The following is a 27,895-nucleotide window of genomic DNA, read 5'->3' as shown; positions in this document are numbered from 1 at the left end:
CAGATCCTGAGCTGACGGCTCCTTTCACTCCCATCCACCTTCTAACACCACGTTGAGCCTGGGGGAGGGGAGCAGGACTCCCTGGGCAAGCAGTGGTGTAGCGCAGGTTGCCAGCGCTCGGGGCCATGCAAAGCGGGGTGGGAGGGAGGGAAAGGGTCAGAGTGCGTGTGCGCATTCAACTGCTAGATCATAGCAGTAGGGATAAGGAAAGTATTTTCGTGGTCTATAGAGGTCTCTTCCTGGAGAAGCAGTTTTCAACAGAGCCCAGTGACGGAATTACGTAGCTGTGTTGAGGCAGCACCGGGCACTGAAATTTTCGCCCCTAACAAATTTTGCGCCCAGGGCCACCACCTCTGTGCCCCACTATGCCACTGCAGGCAAGGCAGGTCTCCTCACCCCTGGTGAGACGCACATGACGGATGGTGGCCTTGCCTTCTGGTCATGAAGCTGGCCTGAAGCAGCCTCTGCTGCCCTTCCTCCACCCAAAGGGGTCCTTTGCCTCGCTGACATTTCTCAGACCGTTTGCTGTGAGCAAAGATTTTTGTGTGAGTGTACACAGCCAGGTGGGGCATGGGTGGCGCTGTGGTCTAAACCACAGAGCCTAGGGCTTGCCGATCAGGTCGGCGGTTCGAATCCCCGCGACGGGGTGAGCTCCCGTTGCTCGGTCCCTGCTGCTGCCAACCTAGCAGTTTGAAAAATGCAAGTAGATAAATAGGTTCCGCTCTGGCAGGAAGGTAAATGGCGTTTCCGTGCGCTGCTCTGGTTCGCCAGAAGCAGCTCAGTCATGCTGGCCACATGACCCGGAAACTGTACGCCGGCTCTCTCGGCCAGTAAAGTGAGTTGAGTGCCGCAACCCCAGAGTCGGTCACGACTGGACCTAATGGTCAGGGGTCCCTTTACCTTTACCTTAGCCAGGTGGCAACACACCTGTGAGCAGGACAGGGAGAGGGACCCCCTCTGGCAACCGCAGGACAACAGCAGCTGAATGACTTGCTGTTCAGGATGGAGAAGTCCCCCAGATCTTCAGGCGAGGGTCTGGGGGCAACTGTGGCTGACAAATAACTGACAGCACATCTAGAAAACGGTCCCCTAGGCATTCCCTCAGCACAGGCCCAGACTGGCACCCTCCCCAGCTCTAGAAGGGCAAAAGGAGCCACCCACTTTGGCCATCCCAGCTTGATTTGTTCCACGATGTTTGCAGAATGTCTGCCCCCAGGTGGCGCTGATGTCTGGCTTTGTGCTTCTGATCTCACGCCTGCACCTCTGGGTGCTGTGGCTCCTCAGGGAAGCCCAAGGCCGCCTCTCGGCTCACCCTGCTGACTGGGAGCTCACCTGACCTGAACTTCACTTGGTGTGCATGCAGTGCCCCCAGCTGGCCAAAGGCAGAACGACACCTTTGCCCCACAGATGTGGAAACTGGGCAGCTCCTAGGCCTTGCAGAGAGAGAAGCTCCAGAAGCAGAAAACCTTAATGGGGATGAGCCAAGACGATTCAGACCCACTTGGGACCATCCAACCCGGCCTCCCGCTTCCCAGAGTGGTCACTCCAATGCCTGCAAAAGCCCAGAAGCAGGGCAAAAATCTCCTGTAGCAAAGGCCTCTGGGAACTGGCATTCAGGGATAGACTGCGCCTGCGCCTGGAGGCTTGTCATGAGCTAACAGCCATTGGCAGCCTTCTTCCTCCTCCTCCATGGAGATGTCCAGTCCTTGCAAAGCCATCTCGGTTCCTGGCCGTCACCACACCCCTGGCCGTCAGTTTCACTGGCTAAGCCCCCTCCCCAAGCAATCTTTACAAGAGAGAAACGCAGGGGTCTCCTTTCTCCAAGTGGCAGGTCCCACTCCGTCAGTCTTCGCAATGGCGGCAGCTTTCCCTTCCTGCCCTGAATCCTTTCGGCCCCCCTCTTCTGTTTCTTTCCAAGCCCCACACTTTCCTTTTCAGATGTGGGGACCAGACCAGGACACCTTCGAGAAGGAATCGGACTTTGTGGTCCTGGGCTCTGTGTCTGGGCTGCTGCCTCTCAGATGAGGGGGCCTATTTTCCTGTCTGCTCATTGGGGGGAATTGCCGGGGAAACCTCCATGGTGTGTTGGGGGGGGAGGGATGGCACATCTCCTGGCCAAGGGTCTTCTTGTGGCCCCCTGGGGACGGGATGAGATTGCCAAGGGAAACCTGTAGGGACAGGTGGGCAGCCGGAGACAGGCCACTCAAGGGGGTAAAAGGAAATATTTGCATGCCTGGAGAGGGGCAAGGAAAAGGCTGCTACTCGAGAGTAAGGTCCTTGGGGAGTCCAGGGAAGGTGGATGAGTTTTAATATTTTGCTCTTTGGCTTTGATATTTGAAGCCACGGGAGGGAGAGGAGAAAGATCCGGGCAAAAGGTGCTCTAGCAGAAGGGAAGATTGATAAGTCCCACTGCTGGCATTGGACTGAGGACCCTCCCAACTCCACAGCGCCATCATTATCTGATTCTGCACCCTTCTCCGGGGGCAAGAGCAGGAGCTGTGAGCCAGATGAAGCCCCAGCTGCGCTAGGGAGAAGGACCCGTCCCAAAAGGGGGGAAAGCAGGCGCCCCCAGGACCCACACGAAGCAAAGACCAGCCGACCGGGTGCCAGGGCTGCTGCTGCGTTTATTCCAGGGTGGCTCCCTTGTGGCCCAGCTGAGGGTCTGGGGGCTCAGCCGGGGGGCCAGCCCATCTGACGCCCGCCCAGAACGTGGAGGTGGAGGTGGTAGACGGACTGGGCCCCCTGCTTCCCGTCGTTGATCACTGGAAGAGAAGAAAGGGCGGAAGAATGATTTGGGGGGGGGTTCTGATGCTGCAGGGAGAGCGCAGGGGAGAAGGGCCCCAGGGCCCAAGGCAAGGGCCCCAGCCCAGGAGGAGGGAGAGGGCCCCACAATCTGGCTCCCCTGGCAGACCCAGGCCCTCTCTCTGCGCCTGGTCTACCTCGCAGGGCTGCTGAGAGTCTTCACCCAGAGGGATACCTACAGGATTCCCGCCAGCCTCCAGGGCGGACCAAACCCCCTCTCTAGCCCAGGCCAGAGGGGCAGGATTTCGCGGGGCGGGGGGCAGGGGGCTGGTGTTCTGGGCTGCTACTCACCCACCCGGTAGCCGTCCTCCAGGCCCTCGGCCTTCGCTGTCTTGCTGGCCACCAGCAGCAGGTGGCCCAGGAGCTGGGGACAGGGGAGGGGAAGGGGTCAAGGAGTGGCTCTGAGACCCACAGGGCCAGGCGGGACCCCCACCCACCCTCTGCATTGCAGGCAGATTCTTATTCTGATTACTTATTGATTTTTATTTTATATATCTATCTCTATCTCTATCTATACAGTGGTACCTCGGGATGCGAACGGGATCTGTTCTGGAGCCCCATTCGCATCCTGAATGGAACGTAAGACGCGTCTGCGCGTCTGCATGTGCTGCGTTTTGCCGCTTCCGCGATGCGCGTGATGTCATTTTGACCGTCTGCACATGCGCGAGCTGCGAAACCTGGAAGTAATGTGCTCCATTACTTCCGGGTTGCTGCGGAGTGCAACCCGAAAGTGCTCAACCTGAAGCACATTCAACCCAGGTATGACTGTATATATCTCTAGATATCTACAGTACAGTGGTACCTCGGGTTAAGAACTTAATTCGTTCCGGAGGTCCGTTCTTAACCTGAAACTGTTCTTAACCTGAAGCACCACTTTAGCTAATGGGGCCTCCTGCTGCCGCCACACGATTTCTGTTCTCATCCTGAAGCAAAGTTCTTAACCCGAGGTACTATTTCTGGGTTAGCGGAGTCTGTAACTTGAAGCGTATGTAACCTGAGGTACCACTGTATATACTTTGTTGGTTTTAAAAGAAAAAACACATCAAATATGTAGTATTCAACCAAAAGTAATCCGAAAAAGAGTTTACACTTTTGACATCCAGAAGTGAGTTAATTCTTCACTAATTCTAGTCTGACTTCTGATCTCCTCACTGTGGTTCCCAAGTTTCCTTTCACTGCGCACTAAGATTCATCTCTCCTAAATACTCATTGTTTTGGCTCTGTAACTATCACGCAATTCATGCAGAAAATCCATCCAAACCTGCCACAGAATTTATGTCGTTACAATATTTTAAAAAAAGTATTCTCTATATACATTCCACTTAAAAAAAATATTGTAACCACATAAATTCTTATTCTCTATTCTTTTTATTTATTGAATTTATATACTGCTCTGTACCCAGAGGTCTCAGGGCGTTTCACAGAATAAAATCAAGATATAAAACCACAAAATACATAAAAAATAAAAACAATAACCCAATAGCTCCCCCCCCCGACCAAAAAACACATTTTAAAAGGGCATAAGTTGTAAATCGGATCAACCAAAGGCCTGGTTAAAAAGGAACATTTTTGCCTGGCGCCTAAAGGTGTACAATGAAGGCGCCAGGCGAACTTCCCTGGGGAGAGCATTCCACAGACAGGGAGCCTCAAATAAAGAGTCCTCAAATAAGGGACAAAAGGGCTTAGGGCAAATTGGAGCATTTATAATGTGCCCTTGGCAGGGCCAGAGTTAGGTTTGTGGAATATATGCTATATGGTAACTTAAGGACCTAATAGGCCATTTGCACATACCAAAATAAGTATTTTATCAAAGTAATTGTTGAACTGAAACTCAACTAAGAAGTATATTAATAGTGAAATATAGAAATGAGCAAAGCAGTGATATTTTAGGGAGCAGGCTAGCAGGCGGGGGCCGTAACTTACATCACAGGAGCCTACACAACACAAAACACTGTTGCTGGATGTAGGTTTCATTTTATTTGGTTTTTTATCTTATATTTTGTAAAGGGACATCCAGGTTTTTTTCCTTTAAATTTTTTTGGGGCCCCCAAGAGAGAGGGGCCCTAAGCTAGAGCTTGTTTAGCTTATAGGTAAATCTGGCACTGGCCCTTGGCGCCCGTGACGTTTGGCAGAAGCGTAAGGAAATAAATTGCAATGGCAGGTCCCTGCCCCAAGGAAACTACATGTGAAGTTTCTACAAATGGGAAAGAAAGGGCACAAGTGAAAGAAAAAGCACCTCACCCGGGACACTTTTTACTGCTCCCTCTGGAATACGGCCATAATAGAGACTGTTACAAGTAATTTGAGATTCTAATGAGGACTAGAACCCTCAGGCTCCTTTTAGATGACCTGGCATTCCTCCTTAATGAAACTATCATTTCCAAGACAGCTGCCCTCTCACTTCTATGCCATGATTGAGGGTTTCTGGTCCCCCCCCTCCCCGGATCTCTGAAACCAGCTCCCTATTGATCCTCTCCCCCACCCCCCTCGGGTCGGAACCGGGGTGCCCTCAGTCTTGCCCTCGCTCACCTGGGCATCGCTCTCTGCCACACGGCTGATGCGGGGGATGGGGCGCCGGGGGATCACCAGGAAGTGCACCGGAGCCTGGGGGGCCACGTCTCGGAAGGCCACGCACTGCAGAGAAGGGAGCGGGCAGAATCAGGAGCCCCGTGGGCGGGAGGGAGGGGGTGCCCAGGACCCTCAAGTGCCCGGTGCCAGGCCTCCTTTGCCTGACCCCAGAGGGACAGTAATGTATTTTTAATCTTTTGTTGGAAGCCACCCAGAGTGGCTGGGGAAACCCAGCCAGATGGGCTGGGTATAAATATATTATTAGTATTAGTATAATAATTTATTATTTATATCCCACCCATCTGGCTGGGTACTAATTAGTATTAGTATTTTTTGAATGTTCAGAGTGTGAATCTGGGCAACTTGGAAAAAAATGGTTCTACCAAACTGCTGGACTATGCTGAAATGGCAAAAGTGACCGGGAGACTCAAGATTCAAGAAGATAAAGACTTTAAAAAAGAATGGGCAAAAATTCATAACTTATTTAGGAGACCATTGTAAACAAATAAAACATGAGCTGGGCTTTAAAAATAACTTGTAAAAAGGTATCTACTAGAAACTTTACAAGTCTTCTTAAGCCATTCCTGACAGGGTTCTTAATTGCTTGCAATTGTCATTCAAATATTGTATGAATTTACTTCACTCTTTTTGGAATGTTTTTACATATCGTATTTCTCGCCCTATAGGACGCACTTTTTTCCCTCCAAAAATGAAGGGGAAATGTGTGTGCATCCTATGGGGCGAATGCAGGCTTTCGCTGAAGCCTGGAGAGCGAGAGGGGTCGGTGCGCACCAACCCCTCTCGTTCTCCAGGCTTCAGGAAGCTATCAGCAAGCCTGGGGAGCCCGCGGGAGGTCCCGCTGGGCTCCCTAGGCTTGCGAGCAGCAGCCTGCAGCCCGGAGCACGGGGCACCCTCCGGAGCACGCCCCGTGCTTTGGGCAGATGTCCGCAAGCCTTGTGCACCTGGCGGGAGGTCCCGCCGGGTGCGCAAGGCTTGCGGGCGGCAGCCTGTTCTGGGGGCTGGGGTCAGGGGAAGCTCGGGATTCCCCCGCCCCAGCCCCATGGCTGGGGGGGGGGGGAAATATATATTTTTTTATTTCCCCCACAAATAACTAGGTGCATCCTATGGGCCAGTGCGCCCTATAGGACGAAAAATACGGTAGTTATTTTAAAATATGGGAATTGATATGGACGAAATATAAACAGGAAAAAGTACAAATGCTATGATATAGAAAAGAATTGGGGTAAGCATGAGGTGGGAGGGAGGGAGGTCGACAGCTCATTTGAGCAAATACGAACGTGAAAAAATAAGAATGTATTTAATTAATACAAAATGGAAATTTAATAAATATTATATTAATAATAAAATAACTTGTAAAGAAACTAAAGACCTGGATCATTTAGAGAGATAAAAACTGCAGAGAATGTACTGATATGTAGTCTTAGAAAATGTACTTTAAGGACCCACGCAGGGGACGGGGGGAAGTCACAAGATTCAGAGAATCTCTTATATGGATATGGTAAAAGGTTTTTTCCCTTTTCGTTATTTTAAATTGGTTCTTGTAAAAACCAATTAAAAATATTTCACAGAGAGAGAGAGAGAGAGAGAGAGAGAGGAAAAAATGGTTCTGGCACGCCAGCCTGGCACAATCCCAGCCCCTGCCCCCCCCCCCAGTACCCACCTGGTCGTCCTTGTAGATGATGTTGGCAGGGATGGAGCCATCCAGGATCTTGCTGAAGATGGTGGGGCCGGACCCCTCGGCCGCTCGCTGGGCCTTCTCCACCTCCCCGCCGGGGGGCCCTTGGGTGGCCACAAACGCCCTCGGCTGCAGGCAGACAGGGGGGCAGGGGGGGGCATCAGCTGCCATGGGCAAAGGCCTTGCCAGTCTCCGGAGGGTGGGCAGCGCCAAGCCTTCCTGCTAAGGGCTAGGGAGGCTGGGGGGGGGGGAGCCCTCTGAGCCCCTCTCGACCTGGCAGAGGGGAGCACCCCACATTCTCAGTCTAGCCTCCCCTCCCACTCTGCACAGCACAGGATGGATCAAAATGATTTTTTTAAAATGGATTTTTAAAAATTGAATTGGATTTTTAAAATAAAATGCTTTTGGAGGAAAAATCTTTCCAAAGATTTTCTATTTAAATTACATTATAGTCCAAAGGCTATTCATCAGGAAATAAGGATTTGTTTTAAGTTTTTCATGTGTGCTGAGACTCAGTCTCAGTCTGTTTTTTTAAAAAAATGGTTTAACCACAACAGTTAACAAACATGGATACATATGGTATAATGTTATTGTTTTAGTTAAATAAATTGTTATTGGGAATTGTTAAGGGAATTATTATTTTTCTTCTTCCGATAAAGTACAGCAGAAAAGCTGTTCAAATCTAAACAGTTAACTTATTAAACATCACAATAATTTCATAATTCTCTGTCTTTGTATTTCTAATAGTACAACCAAAACGGTAATTTTAGATATAACTGGAAAAACTACTCTGAAATTTTATTATTCCAAAAATGAAACCTTCATCGGGTTGTAAATATTAAGATTATACCAGCAAGAAGGAGTCTTTCTGTAAAAAAATGATGGAAATCAAGTCTTACCGACTAGTGATTTAAACCAAGTCAAGGATTTAAACCAAGTTACCGACTAGTGATTTAAATCGTGATTTAAACCGATTTGATTTAAATCATATCCACTCTGTCACAGTAGTTTTGTTGCCTTTTCTGAGCCTTTCCCAGCTCAAAGAGGTCCTTTGGGGGGGGGGACACCTGCTTTGCATGCAGAAGGGCCTGGGCTCACTCCCTGAAGACCCTCCTTCCAGACAGGGGCTGGGTGAGACCCCCTTCCAGAACCCCGCAGCCCAAACTGCTTTCCCACGGGGGGCAGCGGTGGCCTAGTGGTTAGAGCGCCGGACCAGGGTGCAGATCCCCCCATGGCCAGGAGGCTGACGGGGCGACTTGGGGGGGGGGGCAGGTGCTTCCTCTCGCCTAGCCCACCTCCCAGCATGGCTGTCCACCTTTCCCTTTTCTTGCAAGGAGTCCTATTCGGAATAAGGGAATTTCCCTTTTAAAAAAGGGGAAAGTTGACAGCTCTGCCTGGCAGGGTTGTTGTGCGGACGAGAGGGCCGGGCTAGGAGCGAGCCTACCTCGCAGGACTGTTGTGAGGATGAACTGGGGAGGAGGAGGAAGAGGAAGAGGAAGAGGAAGAGGACCACCCAGGTCGCCTTGAACTCCTTGCAGGTGAGAGACGCAACAAATGAGCCTCGCGCGCCCCCGCTTCCCCGTGCGCGTGCCCGTGCCCGCCCCTCCCGTCCGCCGCTGGAGGCGCTGCAGCTGCCCGGGTCTCCCTCGGGGGGGGGGGAGTTAGAGACGCTTCCCGCGGAGAGTGAAAGGCGGACCACCCACCTCGCCCCGCAAGTGAGGAGGGTCTCTCCCCCCCCCCCCGGGTCTGGAGCAGCGGGGACCCCCGGCTGCCGGGACGGGGCGACCTTGGTGCCCCCCTCCGCCCGGGAGGAAAGACCCGGGGGGCGAGGAGAGAGAGCCCCGACGGGGCGGGAGGAGGACCCAGGCGTCCGGCGCCCCCCTACCTGCTGCAGCCGACCGAGCAGCCCTCGTCGGAGCGCCCCCCGCGCCAGCGCCGCCGCCGCCATGCCCGCTCTGCTGCCGCCGCCGCCGGAGCCCCGCCCCTCGGACGCCTGGGTCCTCCCGCCCCGTCCTTAACCCTTCGCTGGCCCCAGACCTCTGCAGGAGGCGCAGAGTTAACCTGCGGAACTCCCTGCGCAGGAGGCAGTCAGGGCACGGCCGGATTGAGGCCCTCAGCTCCTGAAGGGAATGGGGCCCATTATATGCCCAGCTGTCCTTTGTCAACAAGAAATGGTCGCTGCTTCTTGTGTTGAATAGATGCTAGATGGTCATTGATGGACCTAAAGTCATTTGCACATGCAGAGTATTGGCATCCTATATATAGAAATGAGCAAAGCGGTGATATTTTGGGGAGCAGGCTAGCAGGCGGGGCCCATGACTTACATTATAGGTGCCTACACAACACAAAACACGGTTGCTGTATGTAGGTTTTATTTTATTTGTTTTTTATCTCATATTTTGGAAATGTACATCCAGGTTTTTTCCCCCTTTAATTTTTTGGGGGGTCCCAAGAGAGTGGGGCCCTAAGCTAGAGCTTGTTGAGCTTATATGTCAATCCGGCACTGGAGGCAGTGAGGGCCTTGGATGGCTTTAAGAGAGGAATGGTGGAGGAGAGGGCTCTCGAGGGCTACCAGCCACTGCGGCTCTGCTGTGTCTAATAATAATAATAATAATAATTTATTTACACTTAGCAGCCATTTTCTCTCTGTGTTTTCTGTAAGATTTCAGAGTCAGTCTGCCTCAGTTGCGAGCAGTAAGTAATCTCAGTCAAACTGTTTGGAACCATGTTGTTTATGAAGAAGTTTATTTTAACTCAGTCAAGCTCTTATTCTTTCAAACTCTGCATTATTCACTTACGCTGCGCGTCAATACCCAACCCATCTGGCAGGGTTTCCCCAGCCGCTCTGGGAGGCTCCCAACAGAAGATTATTATTATTCATAATAAAGCAATAAAATATCAAACACTAAAAACTTCCCGTTTCTGTCAGAGGCAGCAATGCGTCTGAATTCCAGTTGCTGGAAACCTCAGGAGGGGGGGGGGGGTTGTTCCTGTGCTGGACCCTCCTTGCAGGGCTCCCCCCTTGGGGCAACTGGCCGGCCGGAGCGAGAAGAGGAGGCTGGACTTATTGCCCCCCCCGGTCCTGATCCAGCAAGCAGGCTCATCATACATTAAGGAACCTCCAGCTCCAGAAGCAGTCTATCTGTAGATGAGGGCCACTGGGAAGGAGAGGGAAGGTGGGTCCCCTGGGGCCGGATCCGGCAGCTCTCCTTATGCGCCATCATTACACAGCCCAAGCCACAGGGAGGGGGAAGTTGGTGGGGAGGAAATGAAGGTGGGAGCCGCTTTCCCAAACCCCCAAGCCTGGAAAGACCTGCTTTGAAGGGGGTGTCAAATCCTGCATCCCTTCACAGCACTCTGGGGCCCCCTAAGTGGACCAGCCCTCCCCCCCGGCCCCCATAAATGAAAGGGTTTTTTAAAGGGCAGAGCCAGGTGGAGGCAGCAGCCCATGGAAGCAGAGAGCTGTACAGTTGGAAGGGACCCTCAGGGTCATCTAGTCCAACCCCCCGGAGGAAAGGCTGGAAAGGGCAGAGGAATTGTTTATAATAATAATAAATAATAAAATTTTATTTATATCCCACCCTCCCCAGCCAAAGCTGGGCTCAGAGCAGCTAACAACAGTAAAATAATACAACATTCTAAAATCATTTCAGTATAAAATCAGTTGTATGCAACTAGGGCAGCAAGGGCTTGGTTGGCCCAAAAATGGAAGCCACAGGAATTGCCAACGAAAGAAGAGTGGCAGGTGAAGGTGATGGAATGGGCAGAACTGGCGAAGCTGACGGGGAAAATCCGAAAGCAGCGTGATCAGGCTTTCCAAAAAGGCAGTTGCAAAGAATTAACACCACCAGCGGGACTGACTGAAGAAGACTTGCAATGTTGGCGATTCATACCTTTTTATATTTATTTGAAAACATAATAATCAAAATGGATGAAATGTAAACAGGAAGAGGTACAAATGCGATGATACAGTGAAGAATTAAGCCAGGCTTCCTCAGCCTCAGCCCTCCAGGTGTTTTGAGACTACAATTCCCATCATCCTTGACCACTGGTCCTGCTAGCTAGGGGTCATGGGAGTTGTAGGCCAAAAACATCTGGAGGGCCGAGGTTGAGGACGCCTGAATTAAGGCAGGAGGGGAGTCGACCAGCTCATAGGAGCAAAAAATAATGTGAAAAATAAGAATATATTAACAGGTTATAAAATGGAAACTAAATAAAATATTATATACCTTATATACCTGACTATAAGCCGACTTTTTCAGCACATTTTTAATGCTGAAAAAGTCCCCCTTGGCTTATACTCGAGTGATGGTCCTTTCAGGCTGCTCCTTCCTCCGCCGCTGCCACTGCCACCAGCCTCTGGTGTGGTGAACCGGCTTATACTCGAGTCAATAAGTTTTCCCAGGTTTTTTGTGGTAAAATTAGGTGCCTCGGCTTATATTTGGGTCGGCTTATACTCAAGTATATACGGTGTATAAAAAAAGGAAAGGGCAGAGGAGGCAGGTTGTGGGCCCAGCCCACTGGGGTGGGGAGACAGGAGGGGAAGGCCCCACCCCACCCCAGGATGAGACTCCCGTGAGGAGGAGGTGGGAAGCCACTCTTAGGTTTCTGTGTGTTGCCACTGTGCAGTTGCTTGGAGTCACAAGACTCTGTTTTGCATTCCAGGGATTCCCGGCTGCTGGAAGTCTCACGGAAGACGGATGTGATGTTACTGTTTCCTGTTCCTTTGTTGTTCAGTTGGTTCTCTGCTTTCACAGAGAGAGCATGTATATTTCTTTTCTGTCTGCGTAGTTAGGAATAAACCTCTTTGCAATGTAGCTCATATAGTCTCGGCTCCTTCCCTGCGTGCTGGATACTCTGCGTAATGGGGGAACGTGCTTGGAGCCTCATCAAAGGCTCAGTTCGTTAATCATCGTCGGGGGAGATTCCGAAGGACTCGACCGGAGGAGGAGGAGCTCGGTCGTGGCGCAAGTCCGACAGCCATGAGGCCCAGCGGGGCAGAAAGTCAGCTTTATTCCATTGATGGGGAGGAGCTCAGAAGCCCATGCGGGGTCTCTTGCGGGGTCCCTGGGAGCCCTGGGAGGAGGGGAGGGGGCGCTGGCTCCCGCGGCTGGAGGCCTGGCTGGCTGGCAGCTCGGCCGGGGGCTCATCAGGCTCATCAAAGATGGCCAGGTAGTTGCGGAGGGTCTGGCGGCGCTCCTTGGGGATCCCGCGGGTGGAGAGGGTCTGGGACGAGAGCAACTGCGAGGACGAGGGGGAGCCCTGGGAAGCGTCACGGGGGCCCTGGGAGTCGGGCGGGGGGCCCTGGGAAGCAGTCGGGGAGCAGGGAACGGAGACGCGAGACTCGGGTGCCAGGCAGGGGGCTTTCTTGGCGGTGGTGGCAGAGGCCAGAGAGTAGAGGCTTTCTGAGTCGGTGGGGACCTCGCTGGGGGTCTGGCTGCTGGCTGCCCACCAGGAGGAGTCGCTGGCGTCCGAATGGTAGCTGGTGGTGGAGGTGAAGCTCCCCGAGAGGCTGGGGGTTCCCCGCGCCCTCTTGCGCCTCCGCCGCTGCTCCCGCAGCGCCCGCTGCTTCTGCGCCTTGGTGGCGCCCAGCTTCTCCTGCCACCAGTCGGCCCAGCCGCCCGCCCAGGAGGCGACCAGGCGCTGGCCCAGCTCCCCCGGGGGCCCCTCCTGCTCCGGCCCCGGGGGCGAGGGGGCCCTGCCATCCGGCTCCTGGGGGCACACGGCCCGCTTCTCCCGCATGGCCTGGCGCAGGCGCTGCCGGGCCTCCCCGTACGAGGGGGCCGCATCCCCGACTGGCTGCCGCAGCTCCCGGCGAGCAAAGAGGCGGCGCTGGCTGAGGACGGCCGGCAGCCGCTCCCGGCCCTGGGCTGCCTCGGGGAGACGCTTCCAGGCCTTCCGGAAGGCCCTGATCCAGCGCTGGTAAGGGGAGGGGGTGGCCACAGGGGGGGCGAGGGGTGCTGCAGGAGCGGCAGGCACTGGAGGGGAGTCTTCACAGGATCTGGCGGCTTCGTCAGGGCCTTGGTGGGCACCCTCCTCTTCCACCTCCTGCGGGGCTTCGGGGGCCGGCTGTGGCCCCTCGCAGTCTCCATCTTCCTCCTCCTCCTGGTGGAGCAAGGGCTGGTAGAAGATATCGCCGGCCTCGGAGAGCTGGAAGACCAGCAGGGTCTGACTCTGGCCCTGCTGACCCAGGGCGGCTGCGATGCCTGGGGGTGGAAGAGAACCGTCAGTGGGGGGCCGCACTGGCCAGAGGAAAGAGGGCGCGGCAGAGAGTCCGGCCCCTCATTTCAAGGGGTCAGGAGCCCCCAGAAGTCTGATTTTGTGCTGCCGTGATAGATATCCGACAAAGAAGGGTCTATGCTACAATTCAGTCCTAAACTGAAGGCCCATATTATTGGATCCGCACTTCTGAAGCCCACCCCATATAGCTGTGTTAACTGATCTTTTAATTTTTCTTATAAATTTTTACTCACCCCTTATCTGTGCTTAATTAAGTATTCCATGTATATGTTTAAATCTACGTTTGGTTCTTGCTCCAATTTACTTCATAATTATTTGCTTAGATTCATACTGTTATGCTATTTATTTTGCTTATGCTGGTCTATGACCGTAATAAAGCAATAAAGTACAAGGGGTCAGGTCTGGGCTGCGGAGCATCTTCCCACACAAAAGCACAGATAAATACATCTGTCCACACGACTCATAGAGTCACAGCATCTTAAGACTTGGAAGGGCCCTCCAAGGGTCATCTAGTCCAACAGGCTCAAGCTTTCCAAAGAGACACAAGTAAATTTATATTATATTTGAAAGAACATTGTCAGCAATTAACACCACTAGTAGGCTTATAAAATGACTTGTAATGTTCATGATATGTACCCTTTTACTATTACAGTGGTACCTCGGGTTTCAGGTTACAGACTCCGCTAACCCAGAAATAGTGCTTCAGGTTAAGAACTTTGCTTCAGGATGAGAACAGAAATCATGCTCCGGCGGCAGCAGGAGGCCCCATTAGCTAAAGTGATGCTTCAGGTTAAGAACAGTTTCAGGTTAAGAACGGACCTCTGGAACGAATTAAGTACTTAACCTGAGGTACCACTGTACTTAAACTTAAAATCAGAGAACAGAAGGAATAAGGTGAATGGGGAAAATAATAAATGCTAGGATGTAAAGATGTAAATTGAGAAACCATGAAGCGGGAGGGAGGGAGGGAAGTCGATGCTCGGATGAGCAATTTACAGTATAAAGTGGATGTCAAAAGTAGGTTTAAATGAGGGGAAATCGAAAAGCAAAAAAAAAAGAGTTTTTTTTAAAAAACAAACAAACAGCTCCTACATTTTGAGAGCTAAATTATACAGTGGTGCCTCGCAAGACGAAAAGAATCCGTTCTGCGAGTCTCTTCGTCTTGCGGTTTTTTTCGTCTTGCGAAGCAACCCCATTAGCGGATTAGCGCTATTAGCGGTTTAGCGGCTATTAGCGGCTATTAAAGGCTTAAGGGATTAGCGGATTAGCTGCTAAAAGGCTATTAGCGGCTTAGATCAGCTGTTAAGCGGCTTAGGGGCTTGGGGAAAAGGGGGGGAGGGGGAAAAAACCCCAGGAATCGCAAGACATTTTTGTCTTGCAAAGCAAGCCCATAGCAAATTTGTTTTGCAAAGCACCTCCAAAACGGAAAACCCTTTCGTCTAGCGGGTTTTCCGTCTTGCGAGGCATTTGTCTTGTGGGGCACCACTGTACTAGTCCGACATTTCAAAGCCGAATGGTAGATTGCTAATTAAAAGTAATTCCCTGATCTGTGCAGTGGTTTTCAGTTGCCCTAAGCCCTGAAAGCTTTTGACCCTGGTGGGGCCACCTCTCTCTTCTCGTTGGCTAATGGGACAGGATTTCCCCTTGCAAAAGCCACGCTGGTTCTGCTTCAAGCAAGGCTTGTTCTTCAACATTTTCTCTTCAGCAATACCTCCCACCATTTTCCTGGACATGGTCCCCTCCTTGTCCCTGTCCCCACCCCCCACCCCGCTTTCTGACGGATCAATGAAGTTCGCTTCTTTCGGTCGGATTTTGAAAGGACTGGTCTGCACACCTGCCCTTGCTCACCACTGGGGGGAGGGGCGTGTGTCTAAGCTGCTTCCAGTCTGGCTCAAGCCCCCCCCCCCCCGTACCTGCAGTGGGCAAGGCGAGACGCTGGCGCAGAGCCTCCTGCCGGATGGGCACTTGCACAGGGAAGTGGGGCAGGCTCTCGTGGATGGAAGGGACTTTCCGTGGGGGCCCCCAGAGCTGGCAAGGGGCGTCGGCGCCACCTGCGGAAAGAGGTGGGTCAGTCCCCCAGCCCACAACCGCGTCTCCCAGCGCAGCCGGCCCCTCGCGACCCCCAAGGATTCACCCCACCAGAAAAGCTCTGGAGCAGCAAGATTAGGCCAAAGGGGGGGGGGCACCCAATCTTGCATCACTGAAGTTGGGGGGCACCAGCAGACCTTGCCAGAGGGGGCTCTATAGTTTCAGTGCTGCGTGGAGTCCTACTTGGGGGCGTAAGAGCATAACGGCCTGGCCGCTGGATCAACTGGGATCCAGAAGCGTCGCTGACCACAGGAGCATCGCCAGGACACCCGCCCCCGATTTTGTCTCCTCCTCTTTTAAAGCCATCGCTGTCCTTCTGCTTCTTTCAACATCCCACTTCCTGGCAGGAGAGGCTTTTGGGCATCTCTGTTGTGCTAGCCGCCACAACCCCAAGGTCTCTGGTCAGCCGCCACCCACTCAGACCCCAGTAAGTGCCTATGCCAATGGGGGGGTACTCTGATCCACTCCCTGCACCCCCATCCCCTGCCTCGCCCCCCCCACCTGTGTACTGCAGCAGCACGAGTTCTTGGTCGTGGTGGGAGCCCAGGAGGAGCTTGTGGCTGCGCTGCGGAGCGAGGGCCGGGCTGAGGAGGCCGTAGATGGGCGGCCGCTGCATCATGTGCTCCCAGCTGAGGGCGGGCACCAGGGGGAAGCGTTCGTCCAGCACGTAGAGCGAGAACTGCAGAAGGAGAGAGCAAGACTCACAGCACACAGACTCCTCAAAGAGGAGAGCAGGGAGGGACCCCCAGGGTTTGAGGCTGAATCCTGACAAGACAGAAGTGCTGTTTTGGGGGGACAGGAGGCGGGAGGGTGTGGGGGACTCCCTGGTCCTGAATGGGGTAACTGGGCCCCCAAAGGACCAGGTGCAAAGCCTGGGAGTCGTTCTGGACTCACAGCTGTCCATGGAGGTCAATTCTGTGTCCAGGGCAGCTGTCTACCAGCTCCATCTGGTACACAGGATGAGACCCTTCCTGCCCGTGGACTGTCTCACTAGAGTGGTGCATGCTCTGGTTATCTCTTCCTAGGACTACTGCAATGTGCTCTACGTGGGGCTACCTTTGAAGGTGATCCAGAAACTGCATTTAATCCACAATGCGGCAGACTAGACTGGGGACTGGGAGCGGCCGCCAAGATCACATAACACTGGTCTTGAAAGACCTACACTGGTTCCCAGTATGTTTCTGAGCACAATTCAAAGTGTTGGTGCTGACCTTGAAACGGCCTCGGTCCAGTATACCTGAAGGAGCGTCTCCACCCCGGACACCAGGGTCCAGCTCCGAGGGCCTTCTGGCGGTTCCCTCGCTGCGAGAAGCCAAGTTACCGGGAACCAGGCAGAGGGCCTTCTCGGTAGTGGCACCCGCCCTGTGGAACGCCCTCCCACCAGATGTCAAAGAGAAAAACAACTATCTGACTTTTAGAAGACATCTGAAAGCAGCCCTGTTTAGGGAAGCTTTTAATGTTTGATGCATTACTGTATTTTAATATTTGGTTGGAAGCTGCCCAGAGTGGCTGAGCAAGCCCAGCCAGATGGGCGGGGTACAAATAAGAAGTTGTTGTTGTTGTTACTTTTCTCCTTCCAATAATGTACAGCAGAAAAGTTGTCCAAATATAAACAGTTAACTTATTAATCCTCACAATAATTTCATAATTATCGGTCTATGTATTTCTAATAGTACAACCAAATCAGTAATTTTTGATATAACTATAAAAACTACTCTGGAATTTTATTATTCCAAAAATGAAACCTTCTTCTGGTTGTAAATATTACCAGTAAGGAGTCTTTCAGTAAAAAAATGATTGAAATCTAGTCTTACCGACTAGTTATTTAAACCAAATCATATTGACTAGTGATTTAAAATGTGATTTAAATTGATTAGATTTAAATCAAATCCACCCTGGTTGCCCCCATGATTTCCACCTCAGGCATGATTTCCACACAAGTTCATGAACACGCCCCCCCCCCCCCCAGCTTGGGAAGTCTCAAGAGGACGCCTGTGCCCGTCTCTGGAAAGCCCTGGCACTCACCTGCGTGGCAACGAGGTGCTGGTAGGGCTCAGCCTGGCCCAGGTACTTGGAGAGGACCACGCGCTCCCCCCGCTGGCAGCCGGCCTCGCCCCCCACCTTGAAGAGCTCCACGCGATGTGGAGAGGACACCTGGGGGAACCGAGAGGAGCAGCCTGAGCCCCGGAGAGCAGGGTCCCCTGGCACCACCCCTGGGGGCTTCCCCCGCCCGACTCCGCTTGTCCCCCAAACCCGCCTTGGGTGGGGCAGCAGCAGGACGTGCGGAGCCCCCTTGCAGCATCTCCTCTCCCCGCCCCCCCTAGGCCACCTCCCCATCCCAGAGTCTCACCCTCTGGTCAATCCCCACCAGGCCGGTACGGTCGGCAAAGCTGAGCACCCGCGGGTGAGCAGTAAACTCGCTCCATCGCCAAGGGGAAGGGTCCCGGAAGAAGAGGGTCTCGCTGTCCTGGTGCAGCCGCTGCAGTCTGGCAAGGAGAAGGCATGGCAGACTGGCGCTTGGCACAGCTCTTCTAGCGGGGGGGCAGAGTCTGGCTCACCTGCACTCCATGCCAGCCTCAGGGTGCCAGCCCAACACAGCTCTGGGGGATATTCAGAGCCTGCTGGATCCGGCCAGTCCAGCATCCCGTTCTCAGAGGGGCCAGCTAGATGTTTGTGAGAAACCCACCAGCAGGATCCTCTTTTAAAGCCATCCCGGTTGGTGGCCATCTCTGCCTCCTGTGGCAGAGAGTTCCACAGTCTAACGATGTGCTGCATGAATACCGTATTTTTCGCTCTAGAAGACACACTTTTCCCCTTCTAAAAAGTAAGGGGAAAGCGCTCCCTCTTGCTGTTCTAGCTTCTGGCTTAGCCCCTCAGTCCCTTCCCCCACGCCCCGAAAAGCCCCCAAGAGCCGGGCTCCCTTTAAAGAGCAGCGCAGAGCGTGTGTGCCACTCTTGGGGGCTTTTCCCCGAGGAGGAAGAAGGGCAGCCTGTCAGTGACGGGCTCCTTGGGGGGAAGCCTGCAAGCGCCGTGGCTCTTTAAAGCGAGCGCTGAGCAGAGCCTGGGATGCATACAGGCTCTGCTCAGCCCTCCCTTTAAAGAATATTTTTTTTCTTGCATTCCCCCTCTAAAAACTAGGTGTATCTTATGGTCAGGTGCGTCTTATGGCATGAAAAATACGGTAACTTCCTTTTATCCATCCTGAATCTTCCAGGAAGGGGGCAGGAGAAGGGCTGGCTTCTGGGACTGGGCCCGGCGTGGCTCCCGGCACAGACCTCGCCCCGTTGCACTTGGGGGAAGGTCTCCCTTTCGAACGCCCCTGAGTCTGCAGGTCAGAAGTGCACAACTGCATCCCTGGGGCATCTCAGTACATTGCCGGGTTCTTACGATACTCAAACCTGAAGCCCCAAATACGAAGGTTGAGTCGCTGACCACTCCAGCACCTGACTCTCTTTCCCGGGAGGTTTTTCAACAGGGGTCAAATGGCCAGCTGCCAGGATGACTTCTTTAGCTGAGATTCCTGCGTCATGGGGGGGGGGGTCGTTGGACTAGATGACCCCTGGGGACCCTTCCAACTCCACAATTTTTTAAAAAACAGCCCTTTGTTTATTGGAAGAGAAAGTCACACAAGGAATTTCAGCATTCTCTGTTTTGCCTGTTTCAAGGGGGCAGAAATCGGAAGAAAGCTTTTGCAAAGTAACTTCTCATTCCCTTTCCTTTCCTTTCCACACTCCAAAATGTAATCCTCGGGGGCTTTTGAACCCTCCCTTTGCCCACCTCCCCTCCAGAGACAGGGCCAAGCATGTCTTCTCCCCCCCCCCCATATCCATCTTCATCTGCATACAAGACAAGGGGGGCCCTTATTAGTCCCTCCCCCAGTGCTCACCCTGTCTCCACATTCCAGGCATAGAGGGCTCCGTCGTGGGTGCAGAAGGAGAGCTCGCCAGGCAGGTGGGGGCTGCAAGGGAGACGGGAGAGGCATCGTGCGCAGCAGGGGAAGCAGAGACCCCCAGCCCCCTCCCCAGACTTAGCTCCAGCCCCAGGCCTGCCCCACTGCAGCCTCTCAAGTAGCAAGATTTAGTAGCAAGATCTACTGTATATCCCACTAGACTTGCTTGCAATAAAACTGCTAAGGAATATTAAAAGCATCAATTAAGATCAGTTAACCACGAGTAATAAAGAACATTTAAGAGATGATTAGCATTAGCAGTACGCATAAAAAGGGGTTCTGGAGCCACCGGGGGGATTGGTTGGGACGCAGCACAGCAGGGCCTTCTCTGTGGTGGCACCCAGACACCCCTCCCCAGGAGATTCTCTGTGGGCTGGCAATACTTCTCTCTTTTCTTTCCAACAGTTTGATCTTTTAACGAATTTCACAACATGGCGCTTCTTTGTTGAGATAAAAGGGTGATGAATCCAGTGTTCGGGGCATGCAGAGAGGGCCAGGGGGGTTGTTGGGGTGGGGCACAGGACAGTCTCTTGGCCCCGGGAAAGCTGAAGAGACCCCTTTGATGAGAGGTGGGGGGGTCAGGTGGGATTGCAATGAGGAATTATGAAAAATGGAGCACGCCATTGTGTCAGAGTTGAAAGAATTGCTTTGACTGGGCTTGGTTCATTGACAATAATTTCTGATCAAATCCCACAAGCCTCCGCATCTCTGCCCATCTTCTCTACTGTTCATTTTCTCTGCCTCACAGGAACGTGTAAGCATTCTGACTGGTTGCTTCACCAGGCATCCGGAGCCACAAATATAGTATGTAGCTTTGATGTGGTTTGTTAATCTTTAGGTAGATCTTAAGGGCCAGGAAGAGAGATCACAAGGAGATGGCAAATACTACCTGTCCTTCCTTTCCTGTTTACTCCTGGGGTAAACCTCCGGGGTTTGCTAAACGCATTCCTCCTTGATTCCTATTTTATTTACTCTGAACTATGTATGCATGGGACGGGGGTGGCGCTGTGGGTTAAACCACAGAGCCTAGGACTTGCCAATCAGAAGGTCGGCGGTTCGAATCCCCGCAATGACGGGGTGAGCTTCCATTGCTCAGTCCCTGCTCCTGCCAACCTAGCAGTTCAAAAGCACGTCAAAGTGCAAGTAGATCAATAGGTACCGCTCCGGCGGGAAGGTAAACGGCGTTTCCGTGCGCTGCTCTGGTTTGCCAGAAGCAGCTTAGTCCTGCTGGCCACATGACCCGGAAGCTGTACGCCGGCTCCCTCGGCCAGTAAAGCGAGATGAGCGCCGCAACCCCAGTCACGACTGGAACTAACTGTCAGGGGTCCCTTGACCTTTACCTTTGTATGCATGCTCATGTAGGAAATAGTTTCTTTGTAGTTACAAGGATTTCTCTGATCTGACTTTGTCCCACGTGTTTTTGAAATGCTCAGAGGAAATCTGATTGCAAGCGCTGTGCTAAAAGTTCTTTTGTTAATAAAAGGGGCCTGCACCAGGGTGTGACGGATTATTATTGGCACTTCCTCCCAGAGTCTTGCTGGCCAAGCCTCATGTGTATTTTATTAATCAGGGTCCAATCCTTCCTTGCCTTCGGAACGCAACAAGAGGGGCCAAAGAATCGAGGAGGCTGAACCCAAACATGACTTTGCCTCCACATCACAAGGGAAGGTTTTTTAAAAAATTAAAAGGTGGGACAAGCCCCCCTTGCTTCCCTCTTACCTGACTGCGATGGAGGAGCAGGGGGTCTCTGTGCCAACCACCTGGAGAAGGGAGGGGGCTCCTCCTGGGTTCACCTTCCATGCGCCGCAGTGGTAATCTGAGCGCACCCCAACAAAGTCTGCGCATGGGGGAGGCAGAGCAGAGAGACCAGGCTTAGCACCCTCGGAATAATACTGGGGGAGAAAGGGCAGCGATTTCTGGCGGACGCCTCACTCACCAATGCCGTCCACCTGGGCGGCTGCCACCTGCTGGACCCGGCTGTTGAGCTCAAACTGGGCAGGGTGGCCACGGGTTCGAGGCCTCAGGGAGCCGCTGGCGGTGGGCATCAGAGCCACATCTTGGAAGCCTGATGAAGGAGCAGCTAAGGAAGGGGTACGGGGGGGGGGTCCTCGAGGGAGAGGAAGAAGAGGTCTGGCAGGGGGAGGGACATGGCAGACAGGTGGGGGGGGGGGGAGACCACCCAGAAAACCGACATCCAAGATTCATGGAAGTGCATAGGGTCAGGTTCAAGGTGCTGGTCCTTTAAAGCCCTTTGTGGCTTAGGGCCCTCGTATCAACGGGACCGGCTCTCCTGGTCTGCCCCGCAGAGGACCTTAAGGTCCATGAATAACCATAGTTTAGAGGTCCTGGGCCCTAAGGAAGTCAGACTATCCTCCCCCAGGGCCAGGGCCTTCTCAGTGATGGCTCCGACCTGGTGGAATGCTCTGTCCCAGGAGACCAGGGCCCTTCAGGATTTAACCTCCTTCCGCAGGGCCTGTAAGACAGAGCTATTCCACCAGGCCTTTAATTTGAATTCAGCCTGATCTTTTATTTCCCTTCTCTTTCCTCCCCCCCCCCCCCCTTTTATGAAGATTACCCGCTCTGAGACCCCACAGCTAATTCTCTCCTGGCCTCCTCGCTGGCCCAAGTAGGACCAATTCAGCCAGCTAGCCTTGGGGATTATCTAATTGATTTTTGAATTTTATTGTTATTCATGTCTTTATACCGTATTTTATGCTGCTTTTATAATTAAGTGTTTTAAATTTGTTGGTAGCTGTGCTGAGCCCAGTTTTTGAACCGGGAAGGGCGGGATATAAATAAAAAATTATTATTATAAGAAAGGTCAGCGCCCCAGAGCTCTCCCTCGCCAGCTGGCTGCAACCAAGCGCCTCTTGCCCCCGGAAAAGGATACAGAGCTGGTTCATGGCCTCCCTGGAGGGGTACACCAGGCGGCCCCTGGACGACGGCCCCCCGCTGCCCTCTCTGGGCAGCCAGGCCAAGGCCCCCCCGGTTGGGGTCTCGTCGAAGGAAAGGCGCCTCCACTGCTCCGCCAGGTCCTCGTGCAGCCAGTCGGCCATCAGCTCCAGGGGCAGCTCAAAGAGCCAGTCCCGGCACAGGCGCATGATGCTCTTGCCCCCAAAGAAGCTGCAGCTGTCGGGTGGGATAGGAATTCTGAGGTCTTAGATATATGTTCAATGTTCATAAGAGTACCAACCAAGTACATACATAGATCAGCACAAGAAGACCGACCTGGAGCCATTTTGATTCCCAAACTGACCAAATGATTTCTCTGCAAGGTCAAAGTGGGAAACCTCCCCATTGTCTCTTTCCTAACAAATTCTGTCTTAAGGGCACATTTAAGATATGAATAGGGTGTGAGCCTGTGACTTGGCCCAGGAACTAAGTATTTATCATTACAAAAGACTGGCCAGGCTCCCCAGGCAATCCATTCAAGTGACCTGCCAGACAGGAGATAAACAACATTCAAATTTCTGTTTTAGACCGCCTTTTCTGTGATGTATGTATAATGTTTCTGGGGGTGGTCTTGATCTAAAAAGGTAAAGGTAAAGGGACCCCTGACCATTAGGTCCAGTCGTGGCCGACTCTGGGGTTGCGGCGCTCATCTCGCTTTAGTGGCCGAGGGAGCCAGCGTACAGCTTCCAGGTCATGTGGCCAGCATGACTAAGCCGCTTCTGGCGAACCAGAGCAGCGCACGGAAACGCCATTTCCCTTCCCGCCAGAGTGGTACCTATTTATCTACTTGCACTTTGACATACTTTTGAACTGCTAGGTTGGCAGGAGCAGGAACTGAGCAACGGGAGCTCACCCCGTCGTGGAGATTCAAACTGCCAACCTTCTGATCGGCAAGTCCTAGGTTCTGTGGTTTAACCCACAGCGCCAGCCCCAAGACCCGTCTGCCCCACTTTTGCCACCCACCCTGACCAAGGCAAGTCACTCACCTCACGGCATCAGGGGCATCGATGTGCTTCAGCAGGTGGCTCACCCGGCAGACGTTGCGCCGCTTTTTTCTCTGCAGGGGATGGAAGCAGCCAAGAGGGTCCGATGAAGCCCCGAAAAGAGTCTCACTCTCCCCCCCCCCCTTCAGACTAGCCTACCTGGCAGGGCTGTGGGGAGAGTTTGAGGACGCACAGCAGAACTTACTGCTGCTGCTCCTGACGGAGGAGAAGAGAGGGGCAGCCAGGAGGGAACAGTAGAGAACAGGGAAACCAAGCATGCCTCAAGTCAGGACGGCACTGCAGTCTAGTGGTTAGAGTGTCAGACTGGGAGACCAGGGTTCGAATCCCCCATCTGGACATGAAGCCAAGCAACCTTGGGCCAGTCCGTGCCTCTTGGCCCAGGCCAACCCAGCTCACTGGGCTATTGTTGGGGGGATTAAAAGAGGAGGGGGAGATCAATAATAATAATAATATTTTATTTATATCCTGCCCTCCCCAGCCGAAGCCGGGCTCAGAGCGGCTAACAACAGTAAAATAACACAGCATTCTAAAACCAATTCATTCTAAAATCAGTTCAAATCAAATGAATGGCAACTGTTGGGCTAGAGTTCTGTGAGGCTTGCCCTGTATCCAAAGGTGGGCTATCAATGAAACAAACTCCCCACCTGAAGGAGGCTCCTCCCTCCACCAGCATCCCTTTGCTCTGCCCCACACCAGAGGGGCAGGACCCAACTTTCTGGGCAGCGACAAGGGAGGGTCACTCACCTGGACTGGCACATCTCCCAGGTGGAAGTTGTCCTGGAGGAGCTGCCCCATGGTGCCAAAGGCCACGTCAGGATGGTCCACAAAGAAGGCGCCCAGCTGCGGGAGCAGAGAGGGGACAGGCTGGGCCTTTGCCCGGGGTCTCGCCCCCCAGAGATGCCCTCCAACCCACCCCCTCCGGTGGCCCCCTCTTGACTACCTGATCCGGGAAGCCCAGGGCAGCCTGAGCGCCAGTGTTGGTGGCTTCCGAGGAGCGCAGCATCAGTCCCTGCAGAAGGAGATCTTGGGGAGTCACGGGGGGCACCCTGCAGCCTGGGAGAGAAGGAGAGTCCGTCTGCCACCGGCACAGCGGGCACCTCTTGGGCACAGGCTGGGCGCCCTGCCTTTGGTCCCCAGTGTCTCCAGGCAAAGGCTTCCGCCTGACACCCCAGAAGGCAAACGGCCAGTTCACAGGAGCCTGGCTAAACTGTGGAACTCCCTCCCACCGGAGGCAGAGATGACCACAACCTGGAGGGCTTGAGAAGAAGACTGGATAAATTCCTAGAGGAGGAGAGGCCCTTAGCGGCCCCAATGGCTCCGCTCTCCCTCCGCAGAGGCAGCAAAGCTTCCCAGTACAAGTTGCTGGAAACCCACCGGAGGGGAGAGTTGTGCCTGTGTTCTGCCCCCTGGTTTCCCCTGGGCATCAGCTTGGCCCCTGGGAGAACAGGATCCTGGAGCAGGATGGGTCCCTCTGGCCTGATCCAGCAGCCAGCGTCTTCTGATGCTCTTTGGGAGCCTCCAGGCCCAGAGGCAGTCTATCTCAGCTCTTTGGGGCATTTGCCCGCTGTGCCAACAGGATGCGGGACTAGATGGGGCTATTCTAACATTCTGATCAGCGGCATCTATTGGCGCCCACTCCGAGGGGCCAGGGGCTTTTGCCCACCCGCAATAAAACATGCCCACCCAAGCTGATGGGCGTTGCCATTCAAATGACCTGCGTGCACCGTGTCGTGTGGTCTATTCACCTGCCCACCCCCCTTCTAGGATTCAGGTTGGCACCCCGGGCAGCAGCCCCAATGGGCTCCCGCGTTCTCCTGCCCGAGGGCGCGCTCACCGGCGTTGGGCGGCGTCAGGGGCAGCGGGGCGGCTTCGCTGGGCGTCCATCTCTCCCCGACGGCCTTCGGGAGGCGGCGGGGGACGAAGCGCGGCGGGTCCTGCGGGGCAAAGAGAGGGGGCCGTCGGTGGCGAGAGGGGGCTCCCCACTGCCCACCCCCGACGGCAGCCGGACAGGCAGAGGGAAGGCAGGGGGCACGACGGGGGGCCCGCCCCTCCCCCTCCGTCCTGACCCCTCCCCCTCCGTCCTCGGCCCCTCCCCCTCACCTGCCCGGGCGCCGCGGGGTCGGGCAGCACCTGCCCGTAGCAGCCCCACCCGGCCACCAGCGGGCTGGCCCGGGAGGCGCTGCTCCGGCGGCTGGGCGGCCCCGCCTGGAAGTAGCCCGGGAAGAGGGCGCGGGGGAAGGCGGACGCCGCCGCCATCGGGGATCGAACTCGCGGCGCCGGAGGAGGCGAAGGCGGAGGGAGCCGAAGAGCCGAGCGCGCTCGCGGACCACGGGGCGAGCCAGGCGGAAGGAGCGGCCAGGGAGGCGGCGCCGAGAGGGGCCGGGCGGGAGGGCCGCTGGCTCCCCCTAGCGGCCGGAGGGCGCCGCCGGGAAACGCGTCGCTGCTGGGCGAGGCGATTTGTATATTTCATCTGGATGCGTTGCAAATATCGTTCTGCTTGTGCAAACGTCCATTAGCAACCCGTTCATTAGTTGCGTGCGGATTGCTTAGAGAGGGAGACAAGCAAATCTGGAAATGCAGGCGGGGAATCTCAGCTGAAGCCCATGTTTGGCTGGGCCCATTTCACAGCAATGGCCAGTGCTATTTTTCAAGAAAAACTCACCGTGAGCACCTTCCTCATTCTCTTGGAAGGGCAAGGGGGCCCGCCTGGGAGGGGGCAGAACTGAGTTCCCACAAGATCCACCCGAAACAGCCCTGTGCCCAAGGCATGCCAGGTGCATGGAAGGGGGCAGGGGCAGCGGGCACAGAGCCATGTGGGTTCCCCTGGCAGCTCGGTGCTCTTTTCTGTCCCTCTCAGGTCCAGCCCAGACATCTCTGGCCACAAGCAATGTGCCATGAGTGAACCGGGGGGGGGGTCTCCTCTGATGGCCTGGGCTGCTTAGAAAGGGCAAGCGGAAGGTGCAAGGTGTTTGGCCCTTCAGCCCAGAAAGGGGCCCATCCCACAAGGGGGTCTCACCATCAGAGCCATGGCTAGGTGATCTTGCACTTCCTAGCCGATATTTTTATTTCTAGACATATTTTTAGCTGATTTTGCCCCCCTCCCACACCTGGCGGGGGCCTTCCTCACCACCCCCCAGCAACAGCCCTGCTTTCCATTAGGCAGAGGCTAAGCAGGCAGGGCCTCATCCTTCCCCTGCAGCCACCCTCCTCCCATCCTTCTTGCTCAAGAGTCCTGCCATTGTGCTGTTTAGGGTATCCAGTTTCATTTGCATGGCTCTGCAACCTGAGCGTAGGCTGGAGGGGCTCACAGCATCAACCCCCAAACAGTCCCAGCACAGAGCAAGCAGGTCTCTGGGTCTCCTGCTTCCAGCTCAGCTCTCCATCCAACTCTCTGGCTGTCGTGCTCCGAAAGGTAAAGGGACCCCTGACCATTAGGTCCAGTCGTGGCAGACTCTGGGGTTGCTGCGCTCATCTCGCTTTACTGGCTGAGGAAGCCGGCGTGCAGCTTCTGGGTCATGTGGCCAGCATGACTAAGCCGCTTCTGGCGAACCAGAGCAGTGCACGGAAACGCCGTTTACCTTCCCACCGGAGTGGTGCCTATTTATCTACTTGCACCCGGGAGTGCTTTCAAACTGCTAGGTTGGCAGGAGCAGGGACTGAGCAACGGGAGCGCACCCCATCGCGGGGATTCGAACTGCCAACCTTCTGATCGGCATGTCCTAGGCTCTGTGATTTAACCCACAGTGCCACCCGCATCCCTAGCAGCTCGTGAGAAAGGTGGAGGAAAGGCCCACCCAGTGCTTTTTTCCTGCAGCGCACAGTACTGGCAGCTCCTCCCCCCCAACACTCAGCCAAATGGGGAGCTGTGTCACGGGGAAAGCCTTGCTGGGACCAGGCCACTGCCCCCCCCTACCCCGGGACTGGCCAGAGCACACGTCCCACTCCGTGGGGAATTGGCAGTGTGGTGAGTGATGTTCTTCCCCTGCTATGCACTAAGTTCTGTGGCTGGCTGAGTGTACCCTGGTCACCTCGCTGGCAGCGCTCACAAGGGTTGGGGCAGGGCGGGTGCAGGAGCCACTGAGGCGCCCAAGTCACCAATGCCAGTGGGGCAGGAGCCCCGGGTAATATGGGGACGGGCAGGAGGGAAGCCATCTGACTTGGAGGAATCTCACAATGGGAAGGGACCCCGAGGGTCATCGAGTGCAGCCCCCTGCAAGGCAAATGGGGAGGCTGGGGCCAGGGCCAGAACAAGCCCTTCCTGTAACAACTTCAGCTTTTTTCTAGAAAAAAAGGCACTGGGCCCACCCATTGGCCTGGAGGATGGCACCCCCTGGCTCATTCTTTGGGGCCCTGCCCTAGCCCACCTGCCAGCTGACCCCTCTCAAAGGCTGCCATGGAAGCCCCAGCTAGTAGCTGGTTCAGAAAAAGCTGCCCATTCTCCCTGCAAAGCAGCTACTGCGGGAGCCTCATTGTGCGAAGGAAGTCCTTCACGCAGGACACTGTTAATCTGTGGAACTCCCAGCCACAGGAGGCCATGCTGGCCACCAACTTGGAAACGGGAAACTGATGGGGTGGAGGGCTATTGAAGGCTGCTAG

The 27,895-nt window shown here is 54.3% G+C and overlaps 3 protein-coding genes and 1 long non-coding RNA gene across 5 annotated transcripts in view; 2 read left to right on the top strand and 2 right to left on the bottom strand.

The window, feature by feature from the left end:
* Positions 1–2,606: 2,606 nt before the first annotated feature.
* Positions 2,607–9,070, bottom strand: HINT2 (histidine triad nucleotide binding protein 2). The gene is made up of 5 exons (XM_083403248.1): positions 8,952–9,070; positions 7,052–7,195; positions 5,332–5,436; positions 3,094–3,166; positions 2,607–2,762 (listed from the first exon to the last, which is right to left on the bottom strand). Exons 1-5 carry the CDS (start codon positions 9,012–9,014, stop codon positions 2,671–2,673), a joined length of 477 nt encoding a protein of 158 aa, XP_083259374.1. The 5' UTR covers positions 9,015–9,070; the 3' UTR covers positions 2,607–2,670.
* Positions 9,071–9,708: 638 nt separating this feature from the next.
* Positions 9,709–11,888, top strand: LOC310659637. The gene is made up of 2 exons (XR_014502892.1): positions 9,709–10,246; positions 10,663–11,888. It is a non-coding gene; the product is annotated as an uncharacterized lncRNA (long non-coding RNA).
* TAF1C (TATA-box binding protein associated factor, RNA polymerase I subunit C) lies at positions 10,946–25,570 on the bottom strand. Of its 2 annotated transcripts, XM_083402749.1 has the most exons (14): positions 25,400–25,570; positions 25,134–25,233; positions 24,240–24,352; positions 24,044–24,139; positions 23,282–23,352; positions 22,234–22,472; positions 21,280–21,408; positions 21,063–21,180; positions 19,281–19,352; positions 17,745–17,880; positions 17,420–17,548; positions 15,896–16,073; positions 15,220–15,357; positions 10,946–13,272 (listed from the first exon to the last, which is right to left on the bottom strand). In XM_083402749.1, the coding sequence occupies exons 1-14, from the start codon at positions 25,553–25,555 to the stop codon at positions 12,101–12,103; spliced, it is 2,847 nt and encodes a 948-aa protein (XP_083258875.1). In that variant the 5' UTR covers positions 25,556–25,570; the 3' UTR covers positions 10,946–12,100. The 2 variants fall into 2 exon arrangements, with proteins under 2 accessions (XP_083258875.1, XP_083258876.1); XM_083402750.1 differs by lacking the exon at positions 19,281–19,352.
* Positions 22,657–27,895, top strand: part of LOC310659500 (beta-1,3-galactosyltransferase 5-like) — a 75,617-nt gene continuing 70,378 nt past the window's right edge. Inside the window, exon 1 of the mRNA XM_083403150.1 lies at positions 22,657–22,839. The gene's annotated coding sequence lies outside the window, so the exon portion shown is untranslated. The remainder of the gene's footprint in view (positions 22,840–27,895) is intronic.

Source organism: Podarcis tiliguerta, assembly GCF_965153285.1.
Source record: "Podarcis tiliguerta genome assembly, chromosome: 11".
In the NCBI taxonomy this organism is placed as follows: Eukaryota; Metazoa; Chordata; class Lepidosauria; order Squamata; family Lacertidae; genus Podarcis; species Podarcis tiliguerta.
Note: the sequence above shows the minus strand (reverse complement) of the source record. Positions and strands in the feature narration are given on the sequence as shown.